The sequence below is a fragment of the Phacochoerus africanus genome, chromosome 9 (genome assembly GCF_016906955.1).
Source record: "Phacochoerus africanus isolate WHEZ1 chromosome 9, ROS_Pafr_v1, whole genome shotgun sequence".
Classification (NCBI taxonomy): domain Eukaryota; kingdom Metazoa; phylum Chordata; class Mammalia; order Artiodactyla; family Suidae; genus Phacochoerus; species Phacochoerus africanus.
In genome coordinates this window covers 67,191,089-67,218,398 of record NC_062552.1, presented here as the reverse complement: position 1 = coordinate 67,218,398, position 27,310 = coordinate 67,191,089, and the positions used below count along the sequence as shown (strand labels likewise).

Sequence of the window (27,310 nt, the reverse complement as noted above, 5' to 3'; positions counted from 1 at the left end):
ACCATCCTTTACAGCTCCTCAGTCCACCCAGCAATTCTAAAAAGAAGTGTCAGAACCAGCCTGCAGAGACATCAGCAATACCCACTACAACCATAAAAGCTCACACTGACTAATGGCTCATCACCTGCCGAGTGATATGATTTCCATGGATTAGTTCACATAGACCACTGTACATGCAATTTAAAGTGAATGCAACAGACTTCTCTAAGTACTATACATGTTACTATAGAGCTTGTCAAACATCACCAAAACTCTTTTACAGAGAAAACTTATCTACCTGTATGATGGAAAAGAAAAAGAATCAAAATGTTAAGGAGAGTAAAGTAAAATCAAAGTAGAACCAATGAATCTGGACTCCAGGTCCTTTCTTTTTTTTTTTTTTTTTTTTTTGGCGTTTTGGGGCCTCACCCAAGGCATGTGGAGGTTCCCAGGCTAGGGGTCTAATCAGAGCTATAGCTACCAGCCTACACCACAGCCACAGCGACATCAGATCAGAGCCACATCTTCGAACTACACCACAGCTCATGGCAATGCCAGATCCTTAATCCACTGAGTGAGGCCAGGGGTTGAACCCGCAACCTCATAGTCCCTAGTCAAATTTGTTTCCGTGATGCCACAGTGGGAACTCCAGGGTCCTTTCCTTTTCTGCCCTGAGTCACCAATCTATGTTGTTTGTCTTGCGAATGGACCAGTCCCAGCCCAGCCCTAAGCTAGTGACATAGGGAAGTAAATCTTTATAGTTAAGGGCATCTGGGCCATTTGATCTCAGTACTAAAGGTCTCCTCGCCACAGAAAGGCACTACTTCTCCCCAAGGTAGAGTCGGCCTTCTGTATCCATGGATTCCACATGCACAGTTTCCACCAACCAAGGATGGGACCCACTGTATTATGGAATGTTATGTAAGGGTCTTGAGCATCTATGGGTTTTGTGTTCTCAGGGGGAGGAGGGGCTCCTGAAACCAATCCCCTGCAGATCCCAGGGTCAACTGTATCTATAAGAGCTCCCTGTAAGACCCTCATTGCTGGGGCACTATTAGCGGATCAGAGCAGAAATGGGGTGGGGGTGGGGGGCTGTTGGGCTGTTATAATGAGAGGAAAATGAAGAAATCCCATGTCCAGAAAGAAGGAACACTGGTGTAGAAATCATATCTGTTAAGGGGTAAATCTCATTGCCAGATATAAATTCCAAAGAAAAGAAAGTAGTCATTACAATAAAAATCATCATCCTATTACTGATATGAAAAGAGAAAAGCTTGGTTCTGAGTTCACTGGAAAGTTTCCCCGCAGTCTCGAGTGATCCTTCTCCAGAGCCTTCTGGGACTGCAAGCCTATCATTTTAATTACATCTTGGCATTCTCATAAAGCAAATAGCCTGCTCAGGTAGTATTTATTACCTGTTAGGAAGAATACTTATGAATATGCTTCACAAATTCCAACCCCAGTGATCTACAGTGGGCCTTTTCAAGGACAGAAGGGGTGAGCTGGGGTGTGCAGTGCAGAAAAGTTGCTCATTAAGGGAAGGTTTGTTATCTGGGAACGTATAATTAAGGTGACGGTCCCAGCTTCTGTGACAGCCAACACTCGGGTCGTTGTTTGATTGCTGTGTGGGTCAGGGATCAGCTCCCGCTACAAGATGTAACCACATTGTGTGTTAGTGAACAGGTTGAGAAGTAAATTACAGCTGCCTTTCTCAAGCACATTACTGTCGGTCTTCATTGTTTTGTTTTTACTGTACATCAGCAGGACTGTGGCTTCTGAAGACTTTGTGTGACAGGTTAGGCATTTTATCCTTTGAGTAAACAGTAATCATAGTGTGAAGAAAGTGGGGCATTGGAGAATTTTTCCTATTCTTTGAGAATTCCACTCTTCCTTTTTAGTTTGCTCCAAGGGCTCATTGGGGATACATATATTAAGCCCTTTAAATAGTTCATAATAAATCTTTGTCTCAGGCTGATTCTGACAGTTTTTTAAAGAGTCTTTTAAGAGAGAATCCTCAATCATTTGTTAATCCATGGGGTGATCTTCAGACTTCGGGAAAAAAAAAATAACAGCCAGGGCTCTTGGGTAGTGAAAATACAATGTAGGAAAAAAAATATATAAATATGGAAAATCCCAAGAATGTCATCTTACTGAGATTACTTACATGTTCTGCATGTATCTAAATGCTTTCTTTCTTCCCCAACAAGCCAAAAAGAGAAAGGAATATAACAGTCAAAATAGCAAGGACTGTTATTGATAATTTTATGTTTTCGGATGATGCATCTCCTAAAATGTTATACTTCAAATTGTGCAAGAGAATATTCTTTTTAATGTAAACTAATTCTCTGGGTAGAAAGATAATTTCTTTTTTGCCCTTGTTTCCCCTTTCAGACTACTTCTGTCTTCCTCTAAATTACTTACATCCACACTGCTATTTTGCCTGGTTGGGGAGAGGCAGTCTACTTTTAGGGAAAGGATTATAGATGTTGGTTATTTGCATCAACAACAACAACAAAAACTTTGAAGGGCAAGACATAGCTTTTGGAATAAAGACTCTTCTAGGTTGGCTTGATGTACTTTAGCCTCTGCTTTATACGTAGGCTAGTTTGTCAAATATATTCAATATTTATAATTTCCGGACTAACATGATTTTAGCACCAACAAAATAATATACGACACTTACCAGAAGAACATAAAGGCAATATTATCTCCTATGTAAATAATTAATACTAGTAATCATTACAATACCTGTGCATTATTTGTGCAAGGAGTGGAAAATATTCTAAAGCCGCTCTACAGAATAAAAGAGTGCTCAATCTCAAGTGTTTTGTGTGTCAAATATTTGCTATTTCAGGGAAACTTATTAGGATGTACTTGGTTTTGTTTGTAACTGAGTCATTAAGGAGGAAACTAAAGAACTCGGGTCATATCTCTGAGTAAAACTTGAGGATAAGCATCTTCAGAAGGGTATTTTCTCCAGGTATATGATCTGAACCTTTATGTCATTTTGAAAATGCAGCTTCTCAAGCTATTAAAAAATACTAAGAACTTTATTAATGACATGCAAATGGAGTTTGTTAGGAATAAATGCAGTGATAAAATAGAGAAATGGGCAAAGGCTAGCCTAATATTATAGATGAATTCATTCTCACGTAAGGTCAAATAATTGAAGACCTAGAGCAAAGGGGACCATAAATATCTGGAGTCCCTGCAGTGGAGAGGATTAACTACAAAACAATTATGACGAATGCAGTGGGGGCATTCAGCTACCAGGCAATAGGGAATATGCGGTGCCAGTCTTTAAAATAATCATTTGGCATTAGAGAATATATAGTTTAGACCCAGATGCCATCTGATAGAATGCTAAAGTGTTGATGTTTAAAATACCAAGTACATCATTAGAGAGCTATATATGAAGCAGGGGAGGGAGAGGTAATTAGTGTCAACAAATTTGTTTTGCACCCAGACTGAGAAAAAGCTTCCTCTGCCTGATTTTCACTATCACCATTAGCAATAAATAGCCTCTATATTTTTAAATTGAAGGGAATAGGGTAATTCTATAGCACAGATAATTGGAAACAACAATAGAATCATTAAAAAATGGACTGCTTTTTTATCCCCACCCCTGGGGAAGACTATGCATAGCTTTGAAGAAAGTATACAAATGACCTGCCATCAAATTCAGGTATGGAAATGATGCCTACACATATATTTTGATGCCTCCACATACATTAGCTGACCAAGATCATAAAGATGGAGATCTGTCTTCCTCACAGCAAAGCAGAGGATTAGAAGACTTTGTTCAGGTACTGAGATGGAGCAGTGGTCATTGAAACTTACTGGGATCATGAGAGAAAGGAAAATGTGCTTAATTAGAGATGCCAAAAATAGATATTCATTAAAAAAATAACACACACATATATAATCAAGTTATCTCCCATTTCTGGCTCCCCTAAATTATCACGGAGTATAAGTAATGTTATTAAGACTGTTCGCCAATAAATAAGCCTCAATTCTTTATCGATGATGGATTTCATACAGTACTTCTAACTGAAAACATTTTGAAGAATAACCTTTTCAAGATGTGCTGGAATAGAGCCAGAATAAAACCAACAAATTCTAGCTTCCTAGTCAAGTCCTTCCTGTATGATAAAAATAATAAATTAGCAGCAGAGACAGGAGATATTTGCAAACCCAGGCTTTCCTCCACCCCCAGAACACATACGTTCACACAAGAACATAAAAACTGGCCATTGTGCCAGACCTCACGCCTGAGAAGGCAAACCTGAAAAGCCACTTCATCACACCAGTGTTCACCTGGATTTTCAATTACTGTTTGATTCTCCAGCAGTCTCCAGCCATTTAGAACTTTCTGTGTCAAACAAATGTATCCCAGGCCAATCTTCTAAGCTCCTCCATCCCTCCTTCCTGCCGACCACATGACTCACATGAAACCCCTCCTCCATGCCACACAAAGTCTTCACTCTTCCGTGAGCAGGGTTGTCGCTTTAACAAATAAAAATACGGGGACTCCCAGTTAAACTTGAAAGATACATCTAACATTTGAGTTGTTCTAAAAAAAGCAATCATTGTTTATCTGAAATTCAAATTTAATCAGGGATCCTGCATTTTTATCTAGAAACCCTCTTGAGAAGTCAAGTCTCCTATCACCACGTTTTCCATAAGCCTCACTTCTGCCTCTGCACCTTTATTGAAACCCTTCTCCCTTGGGGCCTACTACTGGAAACTCACTTTTAACAGACGCCACAATTCATTCCTAGGCTTCTGATTCTCCCAGCGTGAAAGAGCAGTGGTTATCATCCTTTGCTCCCACTGCCAGTCCCCCACCATCATTTCTCCCAACAACAGCACTTTAAAACTTCCTCTAAAAAAAAAAAAAAAAGCATTCTTTACCTGGTCTCAGCGCCATTGTCCATCAACACCCACACCTCTCACTGACCTTCCTCCATGGTGAAGCCTCCTGCTCTGAGGTCTGTGCAGCCATCTCCACCAGGAGGCAACAGGTGCTGGTGTCAGTTTCCAGGATGGGTAGCAATTCCACACACATTTCCTTGGCTTCCAAAGCTCAAGCTTGAAAACTCTTTTCTTGACTTACCTTTAGCCTCCCATTGGCATAGCCATCCCTTGACCTTTAACCATGCTTCATTTTTAAATTGCCAAGTATCTGTTTAAAAATAAAAAAAGGGAGAAAAACTTACTAAGGTATGAGAGCAACAAAAAAAGTCACAAAGGGAAAAAATGTTTAGACATCTCTACATAAAATTTAAAAACGTGTCTCGTGCAGTAACTCGGGTCACTGTTGCAGCGCAGGTTCAATTTCTGGCTTGGGAACTTTTGCATGGCACGGGCATGGCCAAAACAAACAAACAAATAAAACATGTATCAATAAATATCATAAGCAGAAGTAAAAGGCAAAAAACTGGGCAAATATTTGCAAGAAATACAGCACAGGTAGTCTGCTTAATATCTCTAAGTATCTCATTCAAATTGACAAGACCAAAACTCAATTGGAAAGTAGAGGACATATACAAATGAGTCACTGAAAAAAAATATCAAGTGACCAATAAGTATGTATCAGAACATTATTCAATTTCATTAGAAATAAAAATGCAGGAGTTCCCGTCTTGGTGCAACGGAAACGAATCCGACTAGGAACCATGAGGCTGCGTTTGATCCCTGGCCTTGCTCAGCGGGTTAAGGATCTGGCGTTGCCGTGAGATGTGGTGTAGGTTACAGTGTGGCTCGGATCTGGTGTTGCTGTGGCTCTGGCACAGGCCGGCAGCAACAGCTCCAATTAGACCCCTAGCCTGGGAACCTCCATATGCCATGGGTGTGGCCTTAAAACGGACAAAAGACAGGAAAAAAAAAAAAGAAAGAGAAAAACATGTAAGATGTTTTTACATATTGCTTTTCAGGGTATAGTCTCTGTCTCTTCTGCTAATTTAATAATTTTATCAAATAAGAAAAAATATATTAAGATGGCAGCTAATATGAACATCATCAAACATTGCTGATAAACATGTAAACTGATACAGCACAACTTTCTGGGAAACAATTTGTACATATTTGCTTTAAAGAAAAACCTTATGCTCTTTGACCCAATAATACCCTTTCTAGAAATCCACCTTAAGAAGTAGTAAGAAAGTTGAGGGAAGATTGATTTCAAAGAAATTCATCACCATGCAGTGAAACATTACACAGCCAGGAAAAACAGTGTGTTTGAAAGTGAGGTACTGACATGGACACATGCAAATACTACCATTTCTTGTCTTTTTTTTTTTTTTTTAAAGGGTCGCACCTGCAGCTTACAGAGGTTCCCAGGCTAGGGGTTGAAGTAGAGCTGCAGCTGCCAGCCAACACCACAGCCATAGCAACTCAGGATCTGAGCTGCCTCTGCAACCTACACCACAGCTCATGGCAATGCTGAATCCTTAGCCCACTGAGCGAGGTCAGGGCTCAAACCCATGTCCTCATGGATACTAGTTGGGTTCATACCACTGAGCCAGAATGGGAAATCCCAGATACTACCATTTCTTATTCTTAAAGTTGCCTTGCAACCAAGGCCACTACAGACCCAACACCCTTTTATTCCCCAAATAGTGTCTAATGAAAGCCTAGCTGTTATCACATTGTGAGCTCTGATTTTTTTTAACATTCAAAAATGTGGGCAATATACAAGTATATTCCAATTTTGCAATAAATATGTCAAAAAATAGTAAATCAAGTTACAACAAAGCATATTACTGTTTACTGTTAATAGTGACTATAGCTTGCTGAAAAGTTTTCTAGGGGTTTTTTTCCTTATACTTTTGCGTGTTTTCCAGATTTTCTAGGAATATAGAAAAAAAAAATAGAGGCGCAAGCATAAACCTGCTTAAAAGCAACAGATAGCATTCTCACAAATCATTCTTTGAACAAAGCCCGCCTTGCTGGCTGCCTCACATGTCACCACCTTTCCCCAACCCCTCCTGTACCCAGCTCATCACTCTCTTTGTTTTCACTTGCTCTTCTAAACCCTTGGAGTCCCTCGCTCTATTGACTTTCTCCCATTCCCATTGTGCCCGCTCCTATCCCTGGGAAAACTCACTGTCCTGAGCATTGCCTGGGAAAACCACAGAACCATTATTGTTAGGGTACCCTAGAAAATCAGTGCACTTAAATTTAAGCCATGCAACTTCTAACCACTGTGTAATCTTATTACTTATTTTCTATTGATCCTACATGCTTTGCCCATGTGGGCTGCTCCATTCCTTTTTTTTTTTTTTTTTTTTTACTCTCGAAATCCCTTCCTTCTCCCACTTCCTTTATCTCAGCAAACGACCTATACTCTGTTGAGACTAAGTTGTTCCACCCCATTCCCATCCTATTCCCCTCTCTCTTCCTCCACCCCCCCTCCCTTTTCTCTCCCACAGGCTCCTTTTGTTCTTTCCCTCCATTTCAGAGGCTCACCTCTCTTTCTCTGTTACTGATGAACTATCCCTTAGGATTTAAATTCTTCCATTAGCATTTCTAATACAGACAACTTCAAACTCAGTCTCTCAATCAATAAACATATCAGCTCTCTTTATTTTCATCACCAAAATTCACCAAAGAGAGGTATATCACTTATTTACTCAACCTTTATCCCACTTTTCTACTGATCTGCTGAAGCCATTCCCTCTGCAGATCCCAAAGAAATGGCAATGCCAGGGGGTTCGTCTGGGAGGCCTGGACACTCTGGATAACAGATGGTAATTCCTCCCTTAGTGTCCTACATGGTAAATTATTTGTCTTTAGTATATCACTTATTTTATTGTTGGACAAAAATCCAAAAGGTAACATTTCTAGAATTTCATCATCACCAGCACATACTTATCCAAATAATAATTTTCTGTAAAGCTATTTGTCAAAGCAGAGTCACAAATTTACAGTTTGAACCTTGAGCACAGGGGTGTGGCATCTTCATCCAGATATCCACTTGACTTAGCCTCCTGTGACCACACAACCAAAACGGACCCTCAACAATCACTACCCTCTTGCCCTGAATCACTCTTCTTCAGAGCATTATCACTACCAGAAACTGTTGTATATTTTCCTCTCCTCCTAAAGGAAGCACTGTTATGAACAGTCCCAGCTCATTACAGATACTTAATATGTGTTTAATGTAAATAATTGGGAAGTTCCCACTGTGGCTTAGTGGTAATGAGTCTGACTAGTATCCGTGAGGATGCGGGTTCTATCTCTTGCCTCAATCAGTGGGTTAAGGATCCAGTGTTGTCATGAGCTGTGGTGTAGGTCACAGATGTGGCTCAGATCTGGCGTTGCTGTGGCTGTGGTGTAGGCCAATGGCTAGAGCTCCAATTCAACCCCTAGCTGGGAAACTTGCATATGTCATGGGTGTGGCCCTAAAAAGCAAAAATAAAATAAAATAAAATAAAATATAAAATAACTGAACAGGGAGTTCCCGTCGTGGCACAGTGGTTAACAAATCCGACTAGGGACCATGAGGTTGCAGGTTCAATCCCTGCCCTTGCTCAGTGGGTTAACGATCCGGCGTTGCCGTGAGCTGTGGTGTAGGTTGCAGACGCGGCTCGAATCCAGCATTGCTGTGGCTCTGGTGTAGGCTGGCGGCTTCAGCTCCGATTGGACCCCTAGCCTGGGAACTTCCATATGACGCAGGAGTGGCCCAAGAAATGGCAGAAAAAACAAAAAAATAAAATAAAATAAAATAAAATAACTGAACAAAAACTAGGTGAGCTCTTATATCTAATATGTGCTTACCTGTGCTATTTAAAATACTTTGTCAGAATGGCCATCATTTATAAGTCTACAGATAACAAATGCTGGAGAGGGCGTGGAGAAAAGGAAACCCTCCTACACTGTTGGTGGGAAAGTAAATTAGTACAACCACTATGGAAAACAGTCTGTAGTTTCCTCAGATAACTAAATATAGAACTACCCTATGATCCAGCAACCCCACTCCCAGGCATATATCCAGACAAAACTTTCATTCAAAAAGGGATGTGCACCCATATGTTCACTGCAGCACTATTCACAATAGCCAAGACATGAAAACTTAAATGTCCATCGATAGCTGAATGGGTCAAGAAGAGGTAGTACAACGAGGTTGCGGGTTTGGTCCCTGGCCTTGCTCAGTGGGTTAAGGATCCAGCGTGAGCTGTGGTGTAGGTTGCAGATGAGGCTTGGATCCCGCGTTGCTGTGGCTCTAGCGTAGACTGGTGGCTACAGTTCCAATTAGACCCCTAGCCTGGGAAACTCCATATGCCGCAGGAGCAGCCCAAGAAATGGCAAAAAGATGAAAAAAAAAAAAAAGATATGGTACATATACACAATGGAATACTACTCAGCCATAAAAAGAGCAAACTAATGCCATTTGCAGCAACATAGATGGAACTAGAGACTCTCATATTTAAGTGATGTCAGTCAGAAAGAGGACAAATGCCATATGATATCACTTATATGTGGAATTTAATATATGGCACAAACGAACCTATCTACAGAAGAGAGACAAACTCATTGACATAGAGAACAGACTTGTGGTCGCCAAGGAGAAGGGGGAGGGAGTGGGGTGGACAGGGAGTTCGGGGTTAGTAAATGCACACTATTACATTTAGAATGGATAGGCAACGAGGTCCTACTGTACAGCACAGGGAACTATATCCTATCACTTGTGATAGAACCTGATAGACGATAATATGAGGAAAATAATATATAGAGAAAAAGTATAGAGAGAAAAAGAATATATATAACTGGGTCACTTTGCTGTACAGCAGAAATTGACAGAACATTGTACATCAACTATAATTAAAAAATTTAAATAAAACACTCATTGTCTCTAGAGCTATGTGCTGAGTAAGGGCAAGGAGTTCCAGGCATGGGGAGAAGATCAGCCTTTAGCAATCTAAAAGGTGCACTCTCGGTCCCCCCTGCCTGCATGTGGAGAGTCATACTTTGTGTATCAGTGGTTTGAATCACTGCCTAATTTTTCACCCAGAGCTGCCTAACTGTTTCTCATCACATGGTATTGTTGTCGTTAGTCACAGAGCTTTAAAGCAGTGAAAAGGCAGAATGCATATGTGTATGTTTGCAAGCGCCTCTGTAACCAGACTCCTCTATACAACTTCTTTTGAAAATATGGTACGTCGACAACATCTGTGCCTGAGATGGAGTTCTGGCCAGAATGCTAAGAAAATAAACATGGCAGTTGAGCTAGATACTGGCAACCAGTTACTGCCCCATGGATAGGCTGCACGGAAGATTCATGTATATAAAATAGTATATTAAAGTAAACTTACAAAAGCAAAGAGCAATCATGGCAACCGTAATTTTTTCTTCCTCTTTGGGATTCTAATTTTAAAAGCATTAAAGAAGACAGCTGCTCATGCTGTGATATGCGCTAAACAGCCTGAAGGATAGAAAAAAATATATTTGTAGCTCATAATAACTATTGACCTTTCTGATATACAATGTTCCCTGTGTTAGCTATTCGGTTCTATCAACAGTGAAGATTGAACATGACTTTTTAATAGAAAACATGGGGTTTCAAGCTGCCTTCACAAAGGTGTTTATGTATTGTTATTTTGTTCTGTACTACAAAGACTAAGTCCTGATGCCCTTTGTCTGACATCATGTTTGTTGTTAAAAAAAAAAATAAAGGGAAGAAAGGAAGGAAGGAAATAAAAGGAGGAAACAGAAAAGGGGAAAAAGAGCCTCAGTGTTATTGAGTATGTTTTATATGAGGAATTGGCTCGTAACCACTTTATAGTCGTGATAAAAGCATTGCCACAACTCGATCCCCTACGCAATATTGGTAATGGAATCCAAGCAGCATCCCTGGAGGACGTGCTATATTTTTCTCCCAGAATAGATCCCTCAAGTGGCAACATTTATAGGGCGTCTCCAATAAGATTTAAAATACTTGCTCGTAGTATTCAGACAGCAGGCTACTTGGAGTGCTCGGCCTGCTGCAGAATGGGTCACTCTGGATGCCTCGTACTCTCCTAGGCTCTCTTTACAATTCCCAGTCTTTCCCCTTGAACTTTCCTGAGGCTTAGTAGTTGTGGATAGAAACACCCACTGGTAGCAGCTTGACTCTTTCACTGTGTGCATTTCCCCAGAGTGGTATCCTCCAAACACCAACTGTGGAGCAGCAGGCGGCCACTGAAGGCTCTTCTCTCCCTCAGGGGACAGCCTCCCCAAGCAGCAGCCCCCACCAGGCGAGGGAAACCCAAAAGGCAGCCTTCTGCATTGCGATTCTCATCTCAGGCCGGCAGATATTGCTGGCGAGTCAGTGCCGACAGGTGGCATTGGCTGGCAGATTATTATTTTTGCCTTTTTCTGGCGAATTACTTTTAATGTGACTTTGGAAGACGTTTATGACATCGTTATGGAACCACGCTTATTTTCACAGCTATGCTCTAGAGTTTCCATTAATGCTTCACAAGTTTCTAAACAAAGCTAAAGATTCACAATTGAGTGGGAGCAGACATCAGCCCTAATGAGACTTCCGTAAACTGACCTTTGCCTCCCTACTCCAGAGCAAGCAGGGAAGCTGATAGAGGCTGATGGCTGAGCCAGAATGTAAGGACTGAAGTGCATTGTCTAACATCCAAAAGGTGGTAGAAATGGTGGGTGCTGCCTTGCCACCAGTGGCCAAGGATCTCAGTGTATTCTATTCTGCCAAGGGCCATCACCCCTTCAAAGTCACCCTGCCACCTGATAGAGGACAGGCCAGTGGGATAAAAACCACTCTCAAAACACAGAGAACTAAGTGTTCTCTAATTCTGGGTAAAATCAGGCCAATCCTCTTTTAACGACCAAACCCACTGCTCCATGGCTCTCAAAATAACACGAGAAAATGCTTCCATAGAGATGAATTCAAGACGAGGACATAATGATTCCTTCTTATGAAAAAAAAGAAAAACAAAGATTTCTTGGGACAAGATGTTTGGTGTGAAAGAATGAGCAGGGGTGAAGTGAATAATTCTTAAAAGAAAGCATCAGAATATTATTCTATTCGACATGCAAACTGGGTGCTTATTTATATAAAATACAGTCTTAGGCCCTTGGGAGTCTGAGGCGGGCTGGAGAAGGGCAGGGAGTAAATACAAAAAAAGCAAAATGTAAGACATCAAGTCTGCCTTTCAAGATTTCACAGTCTTGCAGGTGACACTGTTAATAGGACCTTTTGCAAACTGCACTTTTTATAAAACCGGTTAAGCATTTACCTTTGAAAACACAGACTCCCCTTACGCAAATCATCATAGCAGGTAGTTTTCCTTACATGTGTGAATTCACCATGTACTGAAATTCTGGGCAATGTATTCCTTCTCAAAAATCACAAGTTTTACTGACATACATGGTTGTCATATATCAAAGCAAGGCTAAGCCATGATTTTTTTTCAAAATGTCATTCCACCTGGGTGTTATATTCTCTATCTTTGCATAACAAATTACCTCCAATACCGACAAATTTTAAAAAGTGAAGATATCCCACATGGTTTCTACATGTCAGGAGTCCAGTAGCAGCTTGTCTGAGTAGTTCTAGCTCAGGATCTCTCATGAGGTTGCCATGGAGATGTCAGTCAGAGCATAGCCATCTGAAGGCTTGAGTAGGGCAAGAGGTCCATGTCTAAGCTCGCTCACGTGACTATGGGTGGACACCTCAATTCGTCACTACACTGGCCTCCCCACGGGGCTGCTCAAGTGTCTGCACAACATGGCAGCTGGTTCCCTCAGAGTGAATGACCTGGGAGGGAGCAACAGGGAATCCACAATGCCTGTTATGACCAAATCAAACACCACCAACTCTGCTACATGCTATTAGAAGTAAGTCACCAAGGGAGTTCCCATTGTAGCTCAGCAATAACAAACCTGAATAGTATCCATAAGGACACAGGTACGATCTGTGGCATCGCTCAGTGGGTTAAGGATCTGGCATGAGCTGTGGTATAGGTCTCAGACTCGGCTCAGATCTAACATTGCTGTAGCTGTGGTGAAGGCAGCAACTACAGCTCCAATTTGACCCCTAGCCTGGGAATTTCCATATGCCGCAGGTGCATATGGAAAAAAAAAAAAAGAAGTCACCCAGACCAGCCTACACTAGGGGAGAAGAAGCAGGCACCACCTTTTGGAAGGAGAAGTATTAAAAAGAAAAAAAAAAAGAAGTCACCCAGACCAGCCTACACTAGGGGAGAAGAAGCAGGCACCACCTTTTGGAAGGAGAAGTATTAAAAATTTTGCAGCTTTTTTTTTTTTTTTTTTGTCTTTTTAGGGCCACACTCACAGGATACGGAGATTCCCAGGCTAGGGGTCAAATCAGAGCTGTAGCCACTGGCCTACACCACAGCCACAGCAATGTGTGATCTGAGCCATATCTGTGACCTACACCACAGTTCACATGACAACGCCAGATCCCCAACCCACTGAGCAAGGCCAGGGATCAAACCCTCGTCCTCATTAACCACTGAGCCATGATGGGAACTCCTGTGGCATTTTAAAGTTACCAGTTTTCACCCTGAACAAACATAAAACCCACTGAGACAACTGCCATGAGAAAAGATGTATTTTTACCACTGGCCTAAAACTGTTGGAAAGAGCTTATTACATTAAAATCAATGTTTAATGAATATTCATTATTGGATATACTAAATATATATAAATAATATGTGTATATATACATAAAATGCATATATATATATATATAAATTTTTACTATGGGCACAAGGAACCAGGCTATGTGCTACAGGGAATCCAAATTAATCTGTCTCCACCCTGCTGCCCTAGCTTAAGAGCTAAAAATAAGGATATAATTAAATGTTAGAACAGTATGTTGGACATATTATAAACTTTGGAATCAGACAAACAGTTCATGTCTGTGTGCTCTGCCACTGACGATCTGGGAAACATGGACAGCATATATTTATATAAGAATAAAGATTTTGTTTTTCTCAGTCACTATGGGCTCCAATTAAAAAACAATCCCCAAATTACAACAAAGATTTATTTCTGTGAAGACGCACATTTTCATTCCAAGACCTAGGCTGATCTAAAATGACAGCCACCATCTGAAATGCTGATATTCATCACAGCAGAGAAAGAGGACATTCCACCTGAATTCTTGAACATTCTTGAACATTCCACCTGGGAATGATGCCATGACTTTTGCTCACACTCTGTTGGCCACATACGGACACATGATCAAACCTAACTTCCAAGCAGCTGAGGAAGTGCAGGAAAACTTTTGTAAGGAAAGATACAACTTGTCACATATTTGACAACTACTCACATTCAAGTCCTGGAATACATCAGTATCTTAACAAAGCTAACAGCACACCTCAATGAAACAGTGTGGCTTTATTAAGGTAATTGCAAACTGAACCAACATCTCTTCCCTTGCGTTATGAAAGTCCTTTGGTTATTGGCACTCTGCACAGAACGTCTGCAAAAGGCAAGATGCATTTAGGCAGTGAAATGGGGAAGGTACATTAACATAAGTTGGGCTTGACAACTTAGCCCGACTCCACTTCTCCTTTAAAAGGAAAAAACACTTTGTTCACACTGAGGAGTAAGAGAGTTTCCTTAAAACTGAAATTTCCTTTTCTCTCCCACTCCGGTCAGGTCAGGATTGGATGATAGTTGAGCTCTGACCCTAGGATGGCACTGCAAACATTTGGAGTGTGCTATAAAGAAAGGCCCTCTTTTTTTTTTTTTTTTTTGTCTTTTTAGGGCCTCACCCATGGCATATGGAAGTTCCCAGGCTAGGGGTCAAATCAGAGCCACAGCAATTCGGGATCCAAGCCACATCTGCGACCTATACCACAGCTCACGGCAGTGCTGGATCCTTAACCCACTGAGTGAGGCCAGGAATTGAAAACCATGTCCTCATGAATACTAGATGGATTCAATTCCCCTGCCCCACAACAGGAACTCCAGGAAAGGCCCTCTTTATGCTTTGGCCTCGTCCACTTGCACAGACCCTGCAGAGGGTCCAGAAAGTGCTCAGAATACACCTGGCCCTCGGATTGGCCAGTGAAAACTAGAAGGTTTGCAGCCACCTCCTCCTCCCCTACCTTCCCCACCGCTGCCCCTTCATAATTATAAGGAAGCACTAGCCACAGTACCGGTTAGGGAATCATAAACAGATGCAGAACAACACAGATATGCTTTCACATTATGCTGGCATTTGCCAACATAAAAATTATTACAACTTTTGCTATAAATTGTTCTGGAAATTTTACAAAATATGCAAAAACTGACATTTCAAGAGCTGAGATCATTTAGATTTATTTAAAACTTAAGGCCCTTGAGACACAGCAAAGGAGAGTCTATTTCTTTATCTGGCTTTCAGTTGTGCGGGTCTTGTTTTTTTTTTTCCCCCTTTCAGTTTCTCGTTTATAATTCATAGCTCAAAACTAACCATATCTCAGCTTTGACCACTTAATCCAGTCTGACCCGCCCATTTCTCCTGTGTCTCAGGCAGCAGATATAACTTCTCTGGATCCCAAATTCCTTATCCAATCATGCAGCAATCAAAGCCTGCCTCAAAAAGTTGACAGAAAAGTGTGATATCTAGAAAGCCCCCTAAAATGCTTCTTGGATGTAGACTGGCTTTGCAGTCTTTATAGAGCATCCGTCTTTAATTTATTTATTTATTTAGGGCCACACCCAAGGCATACGGAGGTTCCCAGGCTAGGGATCAAATCGGAGCTGTAGCTGCCTGCCTACGTCACAGCCACAACACCACCGGATCCAAGCCTCATCTGTGACCTACACCACAGCTCACAAAAATGCCCTATCCTTAACCCACCGACTGAGGCCAAGGATCAAACCTGCATCCTCATGGATGCTAGTCAGATTCGTCTCCACTGAGCCATGACGGGAACTCCTAGAGCATTAGTCTTAAGGATAGTTTTCTCACTTTGTTCTCTCTTCACATCTGCCCAGAATACACACACACACACACACACACACACACAGACAACTTCCTTCTCTATTCAGTGCTACAGTCATGTCGCACGTCACCCAGGCCATGCTCCCTTGGCTCTCTCCGAATAGAGCCTTCACACAATCCATGCTTCTCACCTGAGACACTTAGAAAGCTTCTCTTCTGAAGCTGCTGCTCTTGTCTGTCACATGCAAATGATACGTCTCTTTACACGAGCGACACCTCTTTCAGAGCTGGGATAACCTGAGCATACTCGCTAGCCCTTGAGGAAACATGGACAAGGCACACACACACGGGGATGAGTTTGTTAAGGGTCCCTTTGAAAGGGCCGGCACGGCAGGTTACTTCTGCCCCCGTCCTCAGCACTAACAAGCCATGTGGAATGAAAGCAGACATCTTCATCAGAAACCCAACTCTTCTAAGTTGCCCTCTCTCCTTCTCCCTGACCACCTCCACCCACCCTCACGCTCTTGAAAATAAAGCTTGAAGACTGGTTTAGATTTCCAATCTGAACTTCAATGGGGTAAAATCTGACCTCAGCATTCCTCTCACATTAGTTGTGCTGGGTTTACTCACTGCCATCCCTGTATGTGCCGGAAATTTAACACAGTGGGTGGTGGAGGGAGAGGTCCCATTCACTGCCCAGCCAGAGGAGGACACAGCACACACAAAGCTTAGGTCTCCCACACCAGGGTCTCCAAAGTGCATGCTAAGTGTTTACCTGTGCAGTTCCACATACTGAAAACAATAATAATTTCTAACGATGTCTGCATTACCCACCTTTCCAGGGTTACATGGTTCCTTCCTTCCTTACTGAGTCAGGGTATCCTGGACCCCAGCCCTAAAACACAGTTCACTTTTCTGGGAAGTCACATTTTCCCTCTGCTGTTGCAAACACAATCTTGCCGAACAGAGCTGAATTGTTAAGGCTGAGTTTGTGGTGTGGATACTGATGGCTTCACATTAGTTCAAGTCTCTGAGGACCAGGGCCAATAAATGTGAAAGGGCCACTAGTAGATTGGCATACTTTTCCATTTCCACCAGGATGAAAAACTGCTATAAATTAAGTCTAACCTTAAATGTATAATCTGTCCTTGGGAGGAAGGGGAAAAAAAAAAAGGGATATAGCATCTTCAAGCTCTCGGCATCCCTTACGAGAAAAAATTGGTTCTAAGGGTCTCTGATCTTGTGTTTTAGTAAAATAGAACTGCACGGCTGACTGACAGTTCTGATCTAAAGCATTTACGTTTAAGTTTTGATCTCTCTGCTTTTGATTAAAACTAATGAGCTCATTTAATTCAAAATGGGAATCTCTGATAAGAGAAATAAGGTTGATGTGATTGGATTAGAGGGGCAAATTAAACTCTTAGAGCAGAAGTTTGTGCTTATATAGTGTATTAAAAAGCTGTTGGCGTATTATGGCGTGTTAGATGATGAGAAAAATTTCATAGTAATTCATATTTAATCAGAAGAAATGAAAGTACTAAATATAACATGGCTCTGCTTTTCCCTCGAGTGATAAAAAGCTGTACATTTAAAATGACATCAGATCCGTGCTCTCTATAACAAAAAAAAAAAAAAGAAAATCTTAAGAGACACATAAGAAGGGACACTTGTCAGTGGTTCCATCACCCCAGAATAGAAGTGCCATAAATAGAGGAAAATATAGTCATATTAAGACAAGAATGATACAAGAAAAGCCCAGACCACAAAGAGCAAGGCTTCTGTTATTATAGCAGCTCTCATTCTTCTTTCATCTGAGAATCAAGTTTAATATAAAAAAATAGATGTTTCTTTCCCTTAAAAAATATGGAATACATTTCATAATTTAAGATTTAAAAGCTTGTGTTGCCTATTTTGGGGTTTTAATAGCTATTTTCACACCTACTTAATTCTTAAATCTCTTTATTAACATATTTCTTTACCTTCACCCCAGAGGAAATCAGTGTTCATGTAGAAACTGCTCGAAAGAAATTCTATTTTATTGTTGGACATATATATTTTTTGAACTTGAGAATAAGAAAAACTTTGAAGTACTCTTTTAAAAGAGTAAAATGAGAGTATTATTAGGCTTTAAAGCCCCCAAATTACTGTCTTTTGGGGAAAATACTTAAATTTATAAAACATCTTAGAAGCTTATTTTTAAAGAAAAGAGATATACATTGTATTCTGGCCCATTTGCATAAAGGTGATTTTAGATCGGTATGACTGCAAACTACCATTTTAAGTTTCCTAAGTAAAAACACATTCTGCTTAGTCTAAATACTCCCTTGCTTCAGAGAACAAACAAGGATTTCTCGTATCTGAAGCAAAGAAGTAAAGCAGTTTTTGTTCCTGTCTGTATATCCCATTCTCAGCCCTCTATCTCAAGTCCATTGAGAAGACTTCATGTCTCTTATTCCCCAGCATGAAGGGAACTAACTCAGGAGGACAAGAAAACAGGCCAGGGTGTGAGTACCCAACCTTGATGGTTCCATGGTTCTCAGAACTCCCCAGTAAGCAAATTATCCAAGAAGGCATTTGCAGAGAGAACAAAAACAAGTCATCGTGTCATCAGAAGCACCTCTGCCTGAGTCTTGGTTGATCCCATAAATCTCCAGGGTCCTTCTTTTTTGTGACTGTTCTCTCCATGTACGCCAGCCAAGGCTCAAGATGGGCAACAGTTACTTAGCTACTCTCAAACCCCACTGGGGAGCTGCTGGAACTGAAAAGGCCTGAAAAGCTCTTGCTAGAAACTGGGATGGAGTTTCTCCAGATACATTAATTTTTTTTCTTTTCTGCAAAGTAAACATTTTCTAAATGAGGTAAATTGATTACTACGCTCTTGGCACCCATCAGTCATTTATTTTTAGTGAACTCAAGGGTTGCACCTGAGCAGTAGCTGAGAGGGGCTGTGTGGAGATCTAAATCATGTGTATGTATTTTTGTATTCTTCAGTGGAATCAACCAGCCCCAGTCTGCTAACCACTGACAACACCCTTGAGCGTTCCTTTTTCATCCGAATGAAATCTACTCTGACCAAACGCGGCGTGCACATCAAATCATCAGGATATAAGGTAAGCCGGGCTCCAGCAGGGGAAAGACTTCTGTCTCAGGTCAATCCTAGGTCATTTGCATTGAGTTTCCCAGCTGCTCTGGGTCCGTATAATCAAGACATGTGATCTCACGCAGCCCACAGGGTTCTTAGTTACCTTCCTGTCTCAAGGCAGGGGATTCATTATCCCTCTCTTTCTCACTTCAGACAGAGCTGGTGCACTAAATGCCTCAACAGAGTGTCTTTTCTTAAAACATGTGTTAATAATGCATCAAGTGCTTCAGCACATGCTAGAAATTCACTTTGATGGAGAAGGTGAGCCAGATTCACATCCGTCCTTAAGATGAGTCTTCTAGAACTATTACTTATAAGAATTCTACTTCTCCCACTTCCCTCTTCCAGTCCCTCCTTTCTCTTGAGAGAAAGGCTGTCCATTTTAGTAACATCTTGGCCACCAAGATTCACACATATAGATAAGAAAATCAGGTTGGATGTCAGAAATCCTAATTTTGAAATTACAATGATTGAACAGTCAGCCATATCTTAGCATCCACAGAACACTCCACATATAGAGGATGTGTTCCACCCAACAGCAAAGACCAGGTCCAGAGTCATCATCTACGTTATTATCATTCTAAGGTTAAAGATGTAAAAGCTTTCTAATCTTGGGGAATTCCAATGTTTCTGTTACTATAGCAACATAAATTAAGACCAGTAAAATTTATGAAATGCCTTTGGCAACCTGAATGTTATCAATTTGCAACACACTAACCAATCTGTCCAACAATGTTTATTATATGAGGAGGGCAAGCAGAAATGGGATGCACTGTGGCTGCGGCCGGCATGACCCTTCCCCACTGGAGAGTCTAGAGCTTCCAGTAGCCTAGCTCTTGCAGAATGAGACCACAGCCTTGTCAGGGATGGTAACGGTCATTCTTGTCAGGCCTTGAAAACCTTACATAAGTCATCAGGAGACTGGCAGCTGCAGAAAAGTCAGAATCAGGCATTTGCCTTGATATTAATTCTTCTGTAAAAAAGGAAGGAGGTGGGAAAGCAGGTCCTTCTCAGAAGGACTTTAACTGAGCTACACCCTGAAAGCCACACTGGGGTTTCAAAGCAAAGGAGAGACACCTGGACAGTGCCTGTGTGCATTAGCTGCACCTACAGAGGGGTTTCTTGGCCTGTTACAAAGGGGTATGTCGGTAGACAGAGAACAGAATCCTTAGGACCATTTTGTATTTTCCTGCCTTGCTAAACACTGTACATTTATTAGTTGTTAACTGTGTAGTCTTAGCCAGTTTGGAATTCTACAAGCAAACTATAGGGGCAGTAGTGATCATTGTCATTTTGGTAGAAAGATGCTTTCGTGGCATTCCAACTTTCCTGTCTGTCCCCATTGGTTCTTCACCATTCCTGGTTTCTACTGGTTTGTAGCAGGCATATCCCAGAAGGGAAGAAGGGTGGAAGAAGTGATAGATATTTTGAAAATGCAGTATCTAGTATAATTTCATATCATTAGATAATTTTTTGAAACCCAACAAAAAGTATTACTGTGTTCATACAACAAACTAGAGATTGTAAAGCTCTGAAAAATTTTAGCTAGGCCCAAAAGTGGGGGGTGTGGTAAAAAAAAAATCATAGGAATAATAATAATATGGAGAAATAGTCTAGGCAAGAGACCAAGTAGCTTGGGTTCTGTTTGTCATCCGGGCAGCTCAGTCCACCTGTGTTTTCTACATGACCTGAAATTGGACAAGGTAATTTCTTAAATATTAATAGACCATTCATTCATTAGTTCAGCAAATATTTATTAAGTTCCTAATATGGAGCCTATTCGAGATCTTAAACTGAGCACTGAACAGCAGACAGTTCCTGCTGACTGCTACCTAATGGGGGAAACAGACAACAATAAGCAAATAAAGAAAGAAAGTGATTTTGGAGAGCCATGAAGACTAAAACAATAGCTAACATTTGTGCACCCTATAGTGGGCTGAGCGTGGGACAGCTTCTGTGTATGAATCCTCACAGCAATCCAGTAGGAAAGTATGTTCATTGCTTCCATTTTACAGATGAAGAAACTAAGGTTCCAGAAGTTAATCAGCATACCTAAGGTCACACACTGAAGAGACAGAGCTGGGGTTTGAACCCTAGGAGTCTGGCTCCACTTCCCATGCACTTAACCACTAGGCTGCATGATTAGGCAGAGAATGAGGCAAGGTAATATGAGGGAGTGGCTGGTGGGGACCACCTTAGCTAGGGTCCCAGGTCTCCCTGAGGAGATGGCATGTTACCTATGAGAAGTGAGTGAAAAGGGACCTCCAGACACATACAGAAGAAGTGTTTTGGGAGCTTCTCAGGCTTAGGATTAAAGACCCCTTGCTCTAAAAAGGAAAACAAAATATTAAAAAGTATAGCCTTGAGGCATTCCCATCATGGTTCAGCAATAAGGAACCCAACTAGTATCCCTGAGGATGCTGGTTCAATCCCTGGCCTCTCTCAGTGGGTTAAGGATCCGACGTTGCCGTGAGCTGTGTTGTAGGTCACATACATGGCTCAGATCCTGCGTTGCTGTGGCTGTGGTGTAGGCTGGCAGCTGTAACTCTGAATGGACCCCTAGCCTGGGAACTTCCATATGCTGTAGGTGCACCCTCCCCCCCAAAAAAGAGGAAAAAAAAGCGGACATCCATGATTAGAAAAGATTTAGAAGCTGTTCTGATTTCTATCAAATTATATATAATGTTAAAATGATCTTACTCCTCTGACAGTAAATCTTTCTCAAGACATCCTGAAAGTCTCCATCCAGTGCTTACTCCTCTCCCCAGAACTGCTCGCGTAAGAGTTCATTCAGCCACAGTACCCCCAGCAAGATGAATCGTCCAACAACTCCAGCTCACCCCTCCTCCTCCACAGCGAGCTTCCCTCGTTAATTAACCTTGTCTGGAAGTTAGTGGAAGAGCTGATGAGAAGCCATGACATGACACAGCTGAATAGCACCCCTATTTATCTGTTCATTCTCAGTAAATAAATCCAACAGCTTATAAAACATTCAAATAAAGCTGGTAATCACCACCCCACCACACAATAAACACAAATAAAAAGAAACAGTGATGATCATTTCTCCATACTCCCAATATTCGCCCTAATTTATTGTCATTGTGTGCTTCTTTTCCCTTAAAGATTCAAGATGTTAAGCCTTGCTTAGTGTAGGTCACTGTGTTTCTCCCCATTTTTCCTGGGATCCTGACACATGGGCTGTCCTTTCTCTGTCACTTTTTAGTGCCATCATTGTTGTCACTGACAGTAATAATAGTAGCAAAAGTACCACTTATTGAACTTTGGCAGACACTGTGCCACCTTATGCTCATTTTACCCAGTTCTCACAGCCTTATGTAAAAACTTCCTCTGTGCCAGGCATCATTCAAGCTTTCTGGTTTACAATCATGCCCATTTTGCAAGTGGTGAAACAGGATTTCAAAGGTTCAGTGCTTCACTTGTGTTCATTCACATAGCTTATGAGTAGCCACTGAGAATCCAGAATCTACCCAGAGCCTGCCCTGTTAACTGCTCTGCTTCACTGCTTAATGGAGTAAGTCCAAAGAAGAGTGCAGTACCAACTTGGACCTCAACATAGGAAAAATTAATCTAAATTTTTAAAAGAAAAACCCCTTGCCTGATTAAAATCTTCCCTGGTGGTTCCGCCTATTCCACAGCACTAGTTTGTGCAGATTTACAGAGATTTACCTTCCTTTCCAGGACCTATCATGCCCACTCAGGTACCCATGACCTAGAGTTCTAGCCAAAAACATGCCAATCCAGATCTGCTAATTCAGATAGAGCATAGGATATAAATTTCTGTTGCTCCCACACCCCAGGCCTCAGGAAAGTTGCCCTCTCTCCTCCAGTGATGTTTCCCAGCTGTGAGCTAATATTCCTTGTCTCTGTCCCCATTTGCTTTGAAATCCACAGTGGCATGTGATCTGGACCAGCCACTTCTGATGCCTCAGGGCCTTCCTTGTTGTTGAGGGTTCATTGCTGGCCATGTATCTTAGCCTCTCATGAAAGGCTTTCAACTACACTGCATCAGTATTCTGCCTTCCTGATCAGGTCTGTGCCTGGGGACCTCTGAGGTATAGCCCTGGGGCCAAAAGGAGAAATGTCATCAGGGAAATTAGAGGACAGACTCCTTAGGGTCACCTCCTCAAGCTCCCATCTTTGGAGGATAGTTTCCTTTGGGATGAGACTGTCCATTTTCTTATCTTTTCTTTTTTAAAATCTATTTTATTGAAGTATAGTTGATTTACAGTGTTATCATCTGCTGTACAGCAGAGTGTTCGGTTTTATTTTTTTTTTCATATTCTTTTCCATTATGGTTTATTACAGGATGGTGAATACAGTTCCCTGTGCCATACAGTAGGTCCTTGTTGTTTATTCTCTATTCTTAAATGCCCACTAGCCTCACCATCATTTCTAGAGCATTTATCCACACACATGGTGACATCCTACCTTCCATGGCAGGCTGGAGCCTCCTGGACTAGACAACACCCACAGAGGGAGAAGCTCTGTTGTGTTTATACAGTGCAGAGACTGTCTCCTTGAAAATCCTCAAGTCCCAGGAGTTTCTTCTCTGACACAGATCACTAGGAAAGGATGGGGAACTCCAGATTCTTAAAAATAAACAGTCCTCCCTCTGGGAGGATTGGGCTGTGGATTTGCCTGTAGCTAAGTGTTGAACTAAATGGTTTCTGAAATCTATCCAACTTCCTTAGATATAAAGAGCCAAAGTATAAATAATAATAGAGAAAACACATTGTAGTTCACTAGTTCATTCAGACTGCTGATATAATTCAGCTTTAAGAACTTCTATCTAGGGAATTCCCATTGTGGCTCAGCAGTAACAAAGCTGACTAGTATCCATGATGTTTCAGATTCAATCCCTGGCTTCATTCAGTGGGTTAAGGATCCAGTGCTGCCATGAGCTGTGGTAGAGGTCGCAGATATGGCTCATGTGCTGCTGTGGCTGTGGCGTTGGCTGGCAGCTGCAGCTCCAATTCATCCCCTAGCCTGGAAACTTCCATATGCCTCTGGTACTTCCCTAAAAAAAGAAAGAAAGGAAGGAGAAGAGGGAGAGAGGGAGGGAGGGTAGAAGGAAGAAAAGAGGAAAGAAAGGAAGGGAGGGAAAGAGGGAAGGAAGGAAGGAAAGAATTTCTGTCTAAATGTCTAAATATGATATGAGGTAAGAGAAGCAAAAAATTAGAAGGTGCTAATTAGCTAATGGAAATTCTTTTATTTTCTCTAAGCACAAACACAGACATCTTTTAAATTAGGAACTTCTCTAATTCATTTTTTCAAGTTCATGGTTGTATCTGTTCTGTGGAGTCAGGCACTTCATAAAATTAATAGTGATTTGTTTGATTTGGGGTGTCATGGGTCCCTTTAAGGATTTGATGACATCTGTAGAGCCTCTCCCCAGGCAAATGTATTCTGCATCAGGAAGTTCTTGAATCCCTGAAGTGTATCCAGTGATTTCAGATTACAAAACCCTATTGAATATGATGACATCTTTGGTACTTATTAAGAAATCAAGTTAATGCATCTTCCAGAATATATTTCACCGATGTCACAATAGCCCTTTCCTTTTTCCTCATTTCTTCCTCCCTTTTGTCCATTTAGTGTTAATAATACATCCTGAAGTCCTGTGGCAAAAGACATCAAGCCCTAGATTACAAAAGTACAAGACGACGATTTATATTTTTGATCCCCACATGCACATAGAGATAATCTTATGAAAAAGCATTTCTCGGAAAATATTTTTTATAAAACTAATTCCTACTATTAAAAGATTATATCTGCAGTTGAGAATTATTTTCTGTGCCACATGGTCCTCCTTTTTTTCCTGTTCACTTAACAGAGTTGCATCACTAGGATTTCCAAAGTCAGAATCACAGCTAGGTAAATTTTAAAGCTGAAGGCTTTTCACGTGCAAACGTACCCTTGATTGAATGTGTCTATAGACAAGACTTAAGATGACATCAAACTGGAAGAGAACTATTATTACTGTTTCAATCATCTGGAATTTTCATTCTTGGTTTACTTTTTATTAAACCAAGTCTGTAATACTAGGATATCAACCCCTCCCACTTGATCACGTGCCACTTTAATGTGCTGCCAACAGTGGCTGGATCTACCTGTTTTCTATTTCCATTTCTCCAGTTTAGTGCCTTTTTTGGGGTCTGTTGTAAAAAATTCCCAAATTACCTCCTAGAAAATTTTATTTCTCCATTCTATCCTGCACTCTGCTCTATGGACTATCTTCCCAAAGTCTCGGTGATCATATACTTCTCTGGTCCTAAGTCTTTTTTTTTTTTGTCTTTTGTCTTTTGTTGTTGTTGTTGTTGCTATTTCTTGGGCCGCTCCCGCGGCATATGGAGGTTCCCAGGCCAGGGGTTGAATCGGAGCTGTAGCCACCGGCCTACGCCAGAGCCACAGCAACGCGGGATCCGAGCCGCGTCTGCAACCTACACCACAGCTCACGGCAACGCCGGGTCGTTAACCCACTGAGCAAGGGCAGGGACCGAACCCACAACCTCATGGTTCCTAGTCAGATTCGTTAACCACTGCGCCACGACGGGAACTCCGTGGTCCTAAGTCTTTATGGTTCATAGTACCAGCATATTTAAGAATCTGGTCCTCGCCTACTACCATCTCCATCATTCTTTCCTGGAACTCTTAAAACTGATGTTCTCATAAAATCCGTGCAATCATCTTTCCTAAAATACATTTCCATGCTCACACTGCTATGCTTTTGGCCATGCTATTTTTTTTTCTTTAAAATACCTTTCTGCCACATTTCTAGCTATACCACTCTTACTCAGCAAATATGGCACCATTCAAATATCGCTTCTTTTTGTATCTCACCCAACGCACTTATCCCTTCTCCTCTGTGCTAAAATAGCATTTTCAGTTTTTACTTAAGCTCCCTGTGCCTCAGTTTTCTCACCTGTAAGATAAAACTATTAACAGTATGTAACCCAAAGCATTTTCCTACCAATCAAATGAGATAACACAGGCTTAGCTAAGCAAAAAGAAAAATGAACAAGCAAAAGAGTGCTAAAAATTGGTTAAGCATTGTTAGAAGAAGGCCAGTTCTTTCTTTGCCCTAGAGGGTAACTGTATGCAGCAAGTTTTCATTGTAGCAGAATTTCAGTTTGGAGGCATGCTCAGCACTAATGTAGTGGACAGTGGTGTGGGAGTCCTTCTCTGGAGATTTCTGAGAGCACACACCCTTAGGAGGCTCTTCTCCTAGACAAGAGTGGACAGATTAGATGCCATCTGGATGTTCCTTCCAGTGTGAGATTCAAAAATACTCCGGGTATCTGGACATATCAGTGCTTCTCCTGAAGCCTTTGCTTCAGCTTCGTGTTGTCTTGAAATGATGACGACGGTATTCCAAGCTTCACAAAATGTAACTGTCTTGTCAAATCAATAGATGAATTTTCAGAGAGACCAAAATTCTGTCAACCCATTCAGGCTTTCTAAGACTACGCATTTATTGCCTTTCAATCAACTCAGACACCCAGAATAAATTGAAGGAGAAAAAAATTTTTCAGGGTAGAACTTATAGGCAGAGATTATCCTGATGAAAAATGCAAATAGAGGAGAGAACCAATAAAATCAAATTCTTAAAATCCTATTATCTTGTTTTAGTCCCTACTCACCTCTGACAATTGTCCATTATCTTGTGCTTTCCAGTGTCATTTCAAATATAACTGACATTATTTCTGATCTTAAAGAATTTATTTCCCATTACCAAGCCATGACAATAGTTCTAGTTTGGGATATGTCATTTCTAATCAGCTAGCTATTTTACCAACCAGAGGCATAATCACTAGCATTCTGTTAAGTGTCTATAAACTCTTAAGTATGTTAGTAACTGGAGCCCAGGTATGTTGCCAACTTATAGGTACTTCATTTTCCATTATACAGCTTTTAGAAAGCAGGTAGGACAAGCAGGAACATCCTATCTTTGACTAATTCTAGATCTTTTCAGTGGTTTTCTGAGTCTTTGCTAGCTAAGAAGAAGGAAAACGATGATCACTTTGAAAAGGACATTAATGATGCAAAAATGAAAACTTTCGGTATATAAGGTCATTAACCTAATGAATGCCTGTCCAAGATTAGAATGTCTTCGTAGATATCTTCTCAATCTAAGGATTTTAAAATATCATTATGAGACTTCAGCCAATTAAAAAGATCTTTTAAACGAAGAAAAGACAGACTTTAAGAACTAAAAAGTAAACATAAGCACAGTTCGCAGCTCTTTCAGGCCCAGC

General features: G+C 41.2%; 1 protein-coding gene across 3 annotated transcripts in view; it reads left to right on the top strand.

Annotated features, from left to right (window-relative positions):
- Positions 1–27,310, top strand: part of NPAS3 (neuronal PAS domain protein 3) — an 866,013-nt gene that overhangs the window by 784,475 nt on the left and 54,228 nt on the right. For all 3 annotated transcript variants that reach the window (XM_047795435.1, XM_047795436.1, XM_047795434.1), the window contains exon 6: positions 18,884–19,002. In XM_047795435.1, coding sequence (XP_047651391.1) covers positions 18,884–19,002 — 119 coding nt within the window. The remainder of the gene's footprint in view (positions 1–18,883; positions 19,003–27,310) is intronic.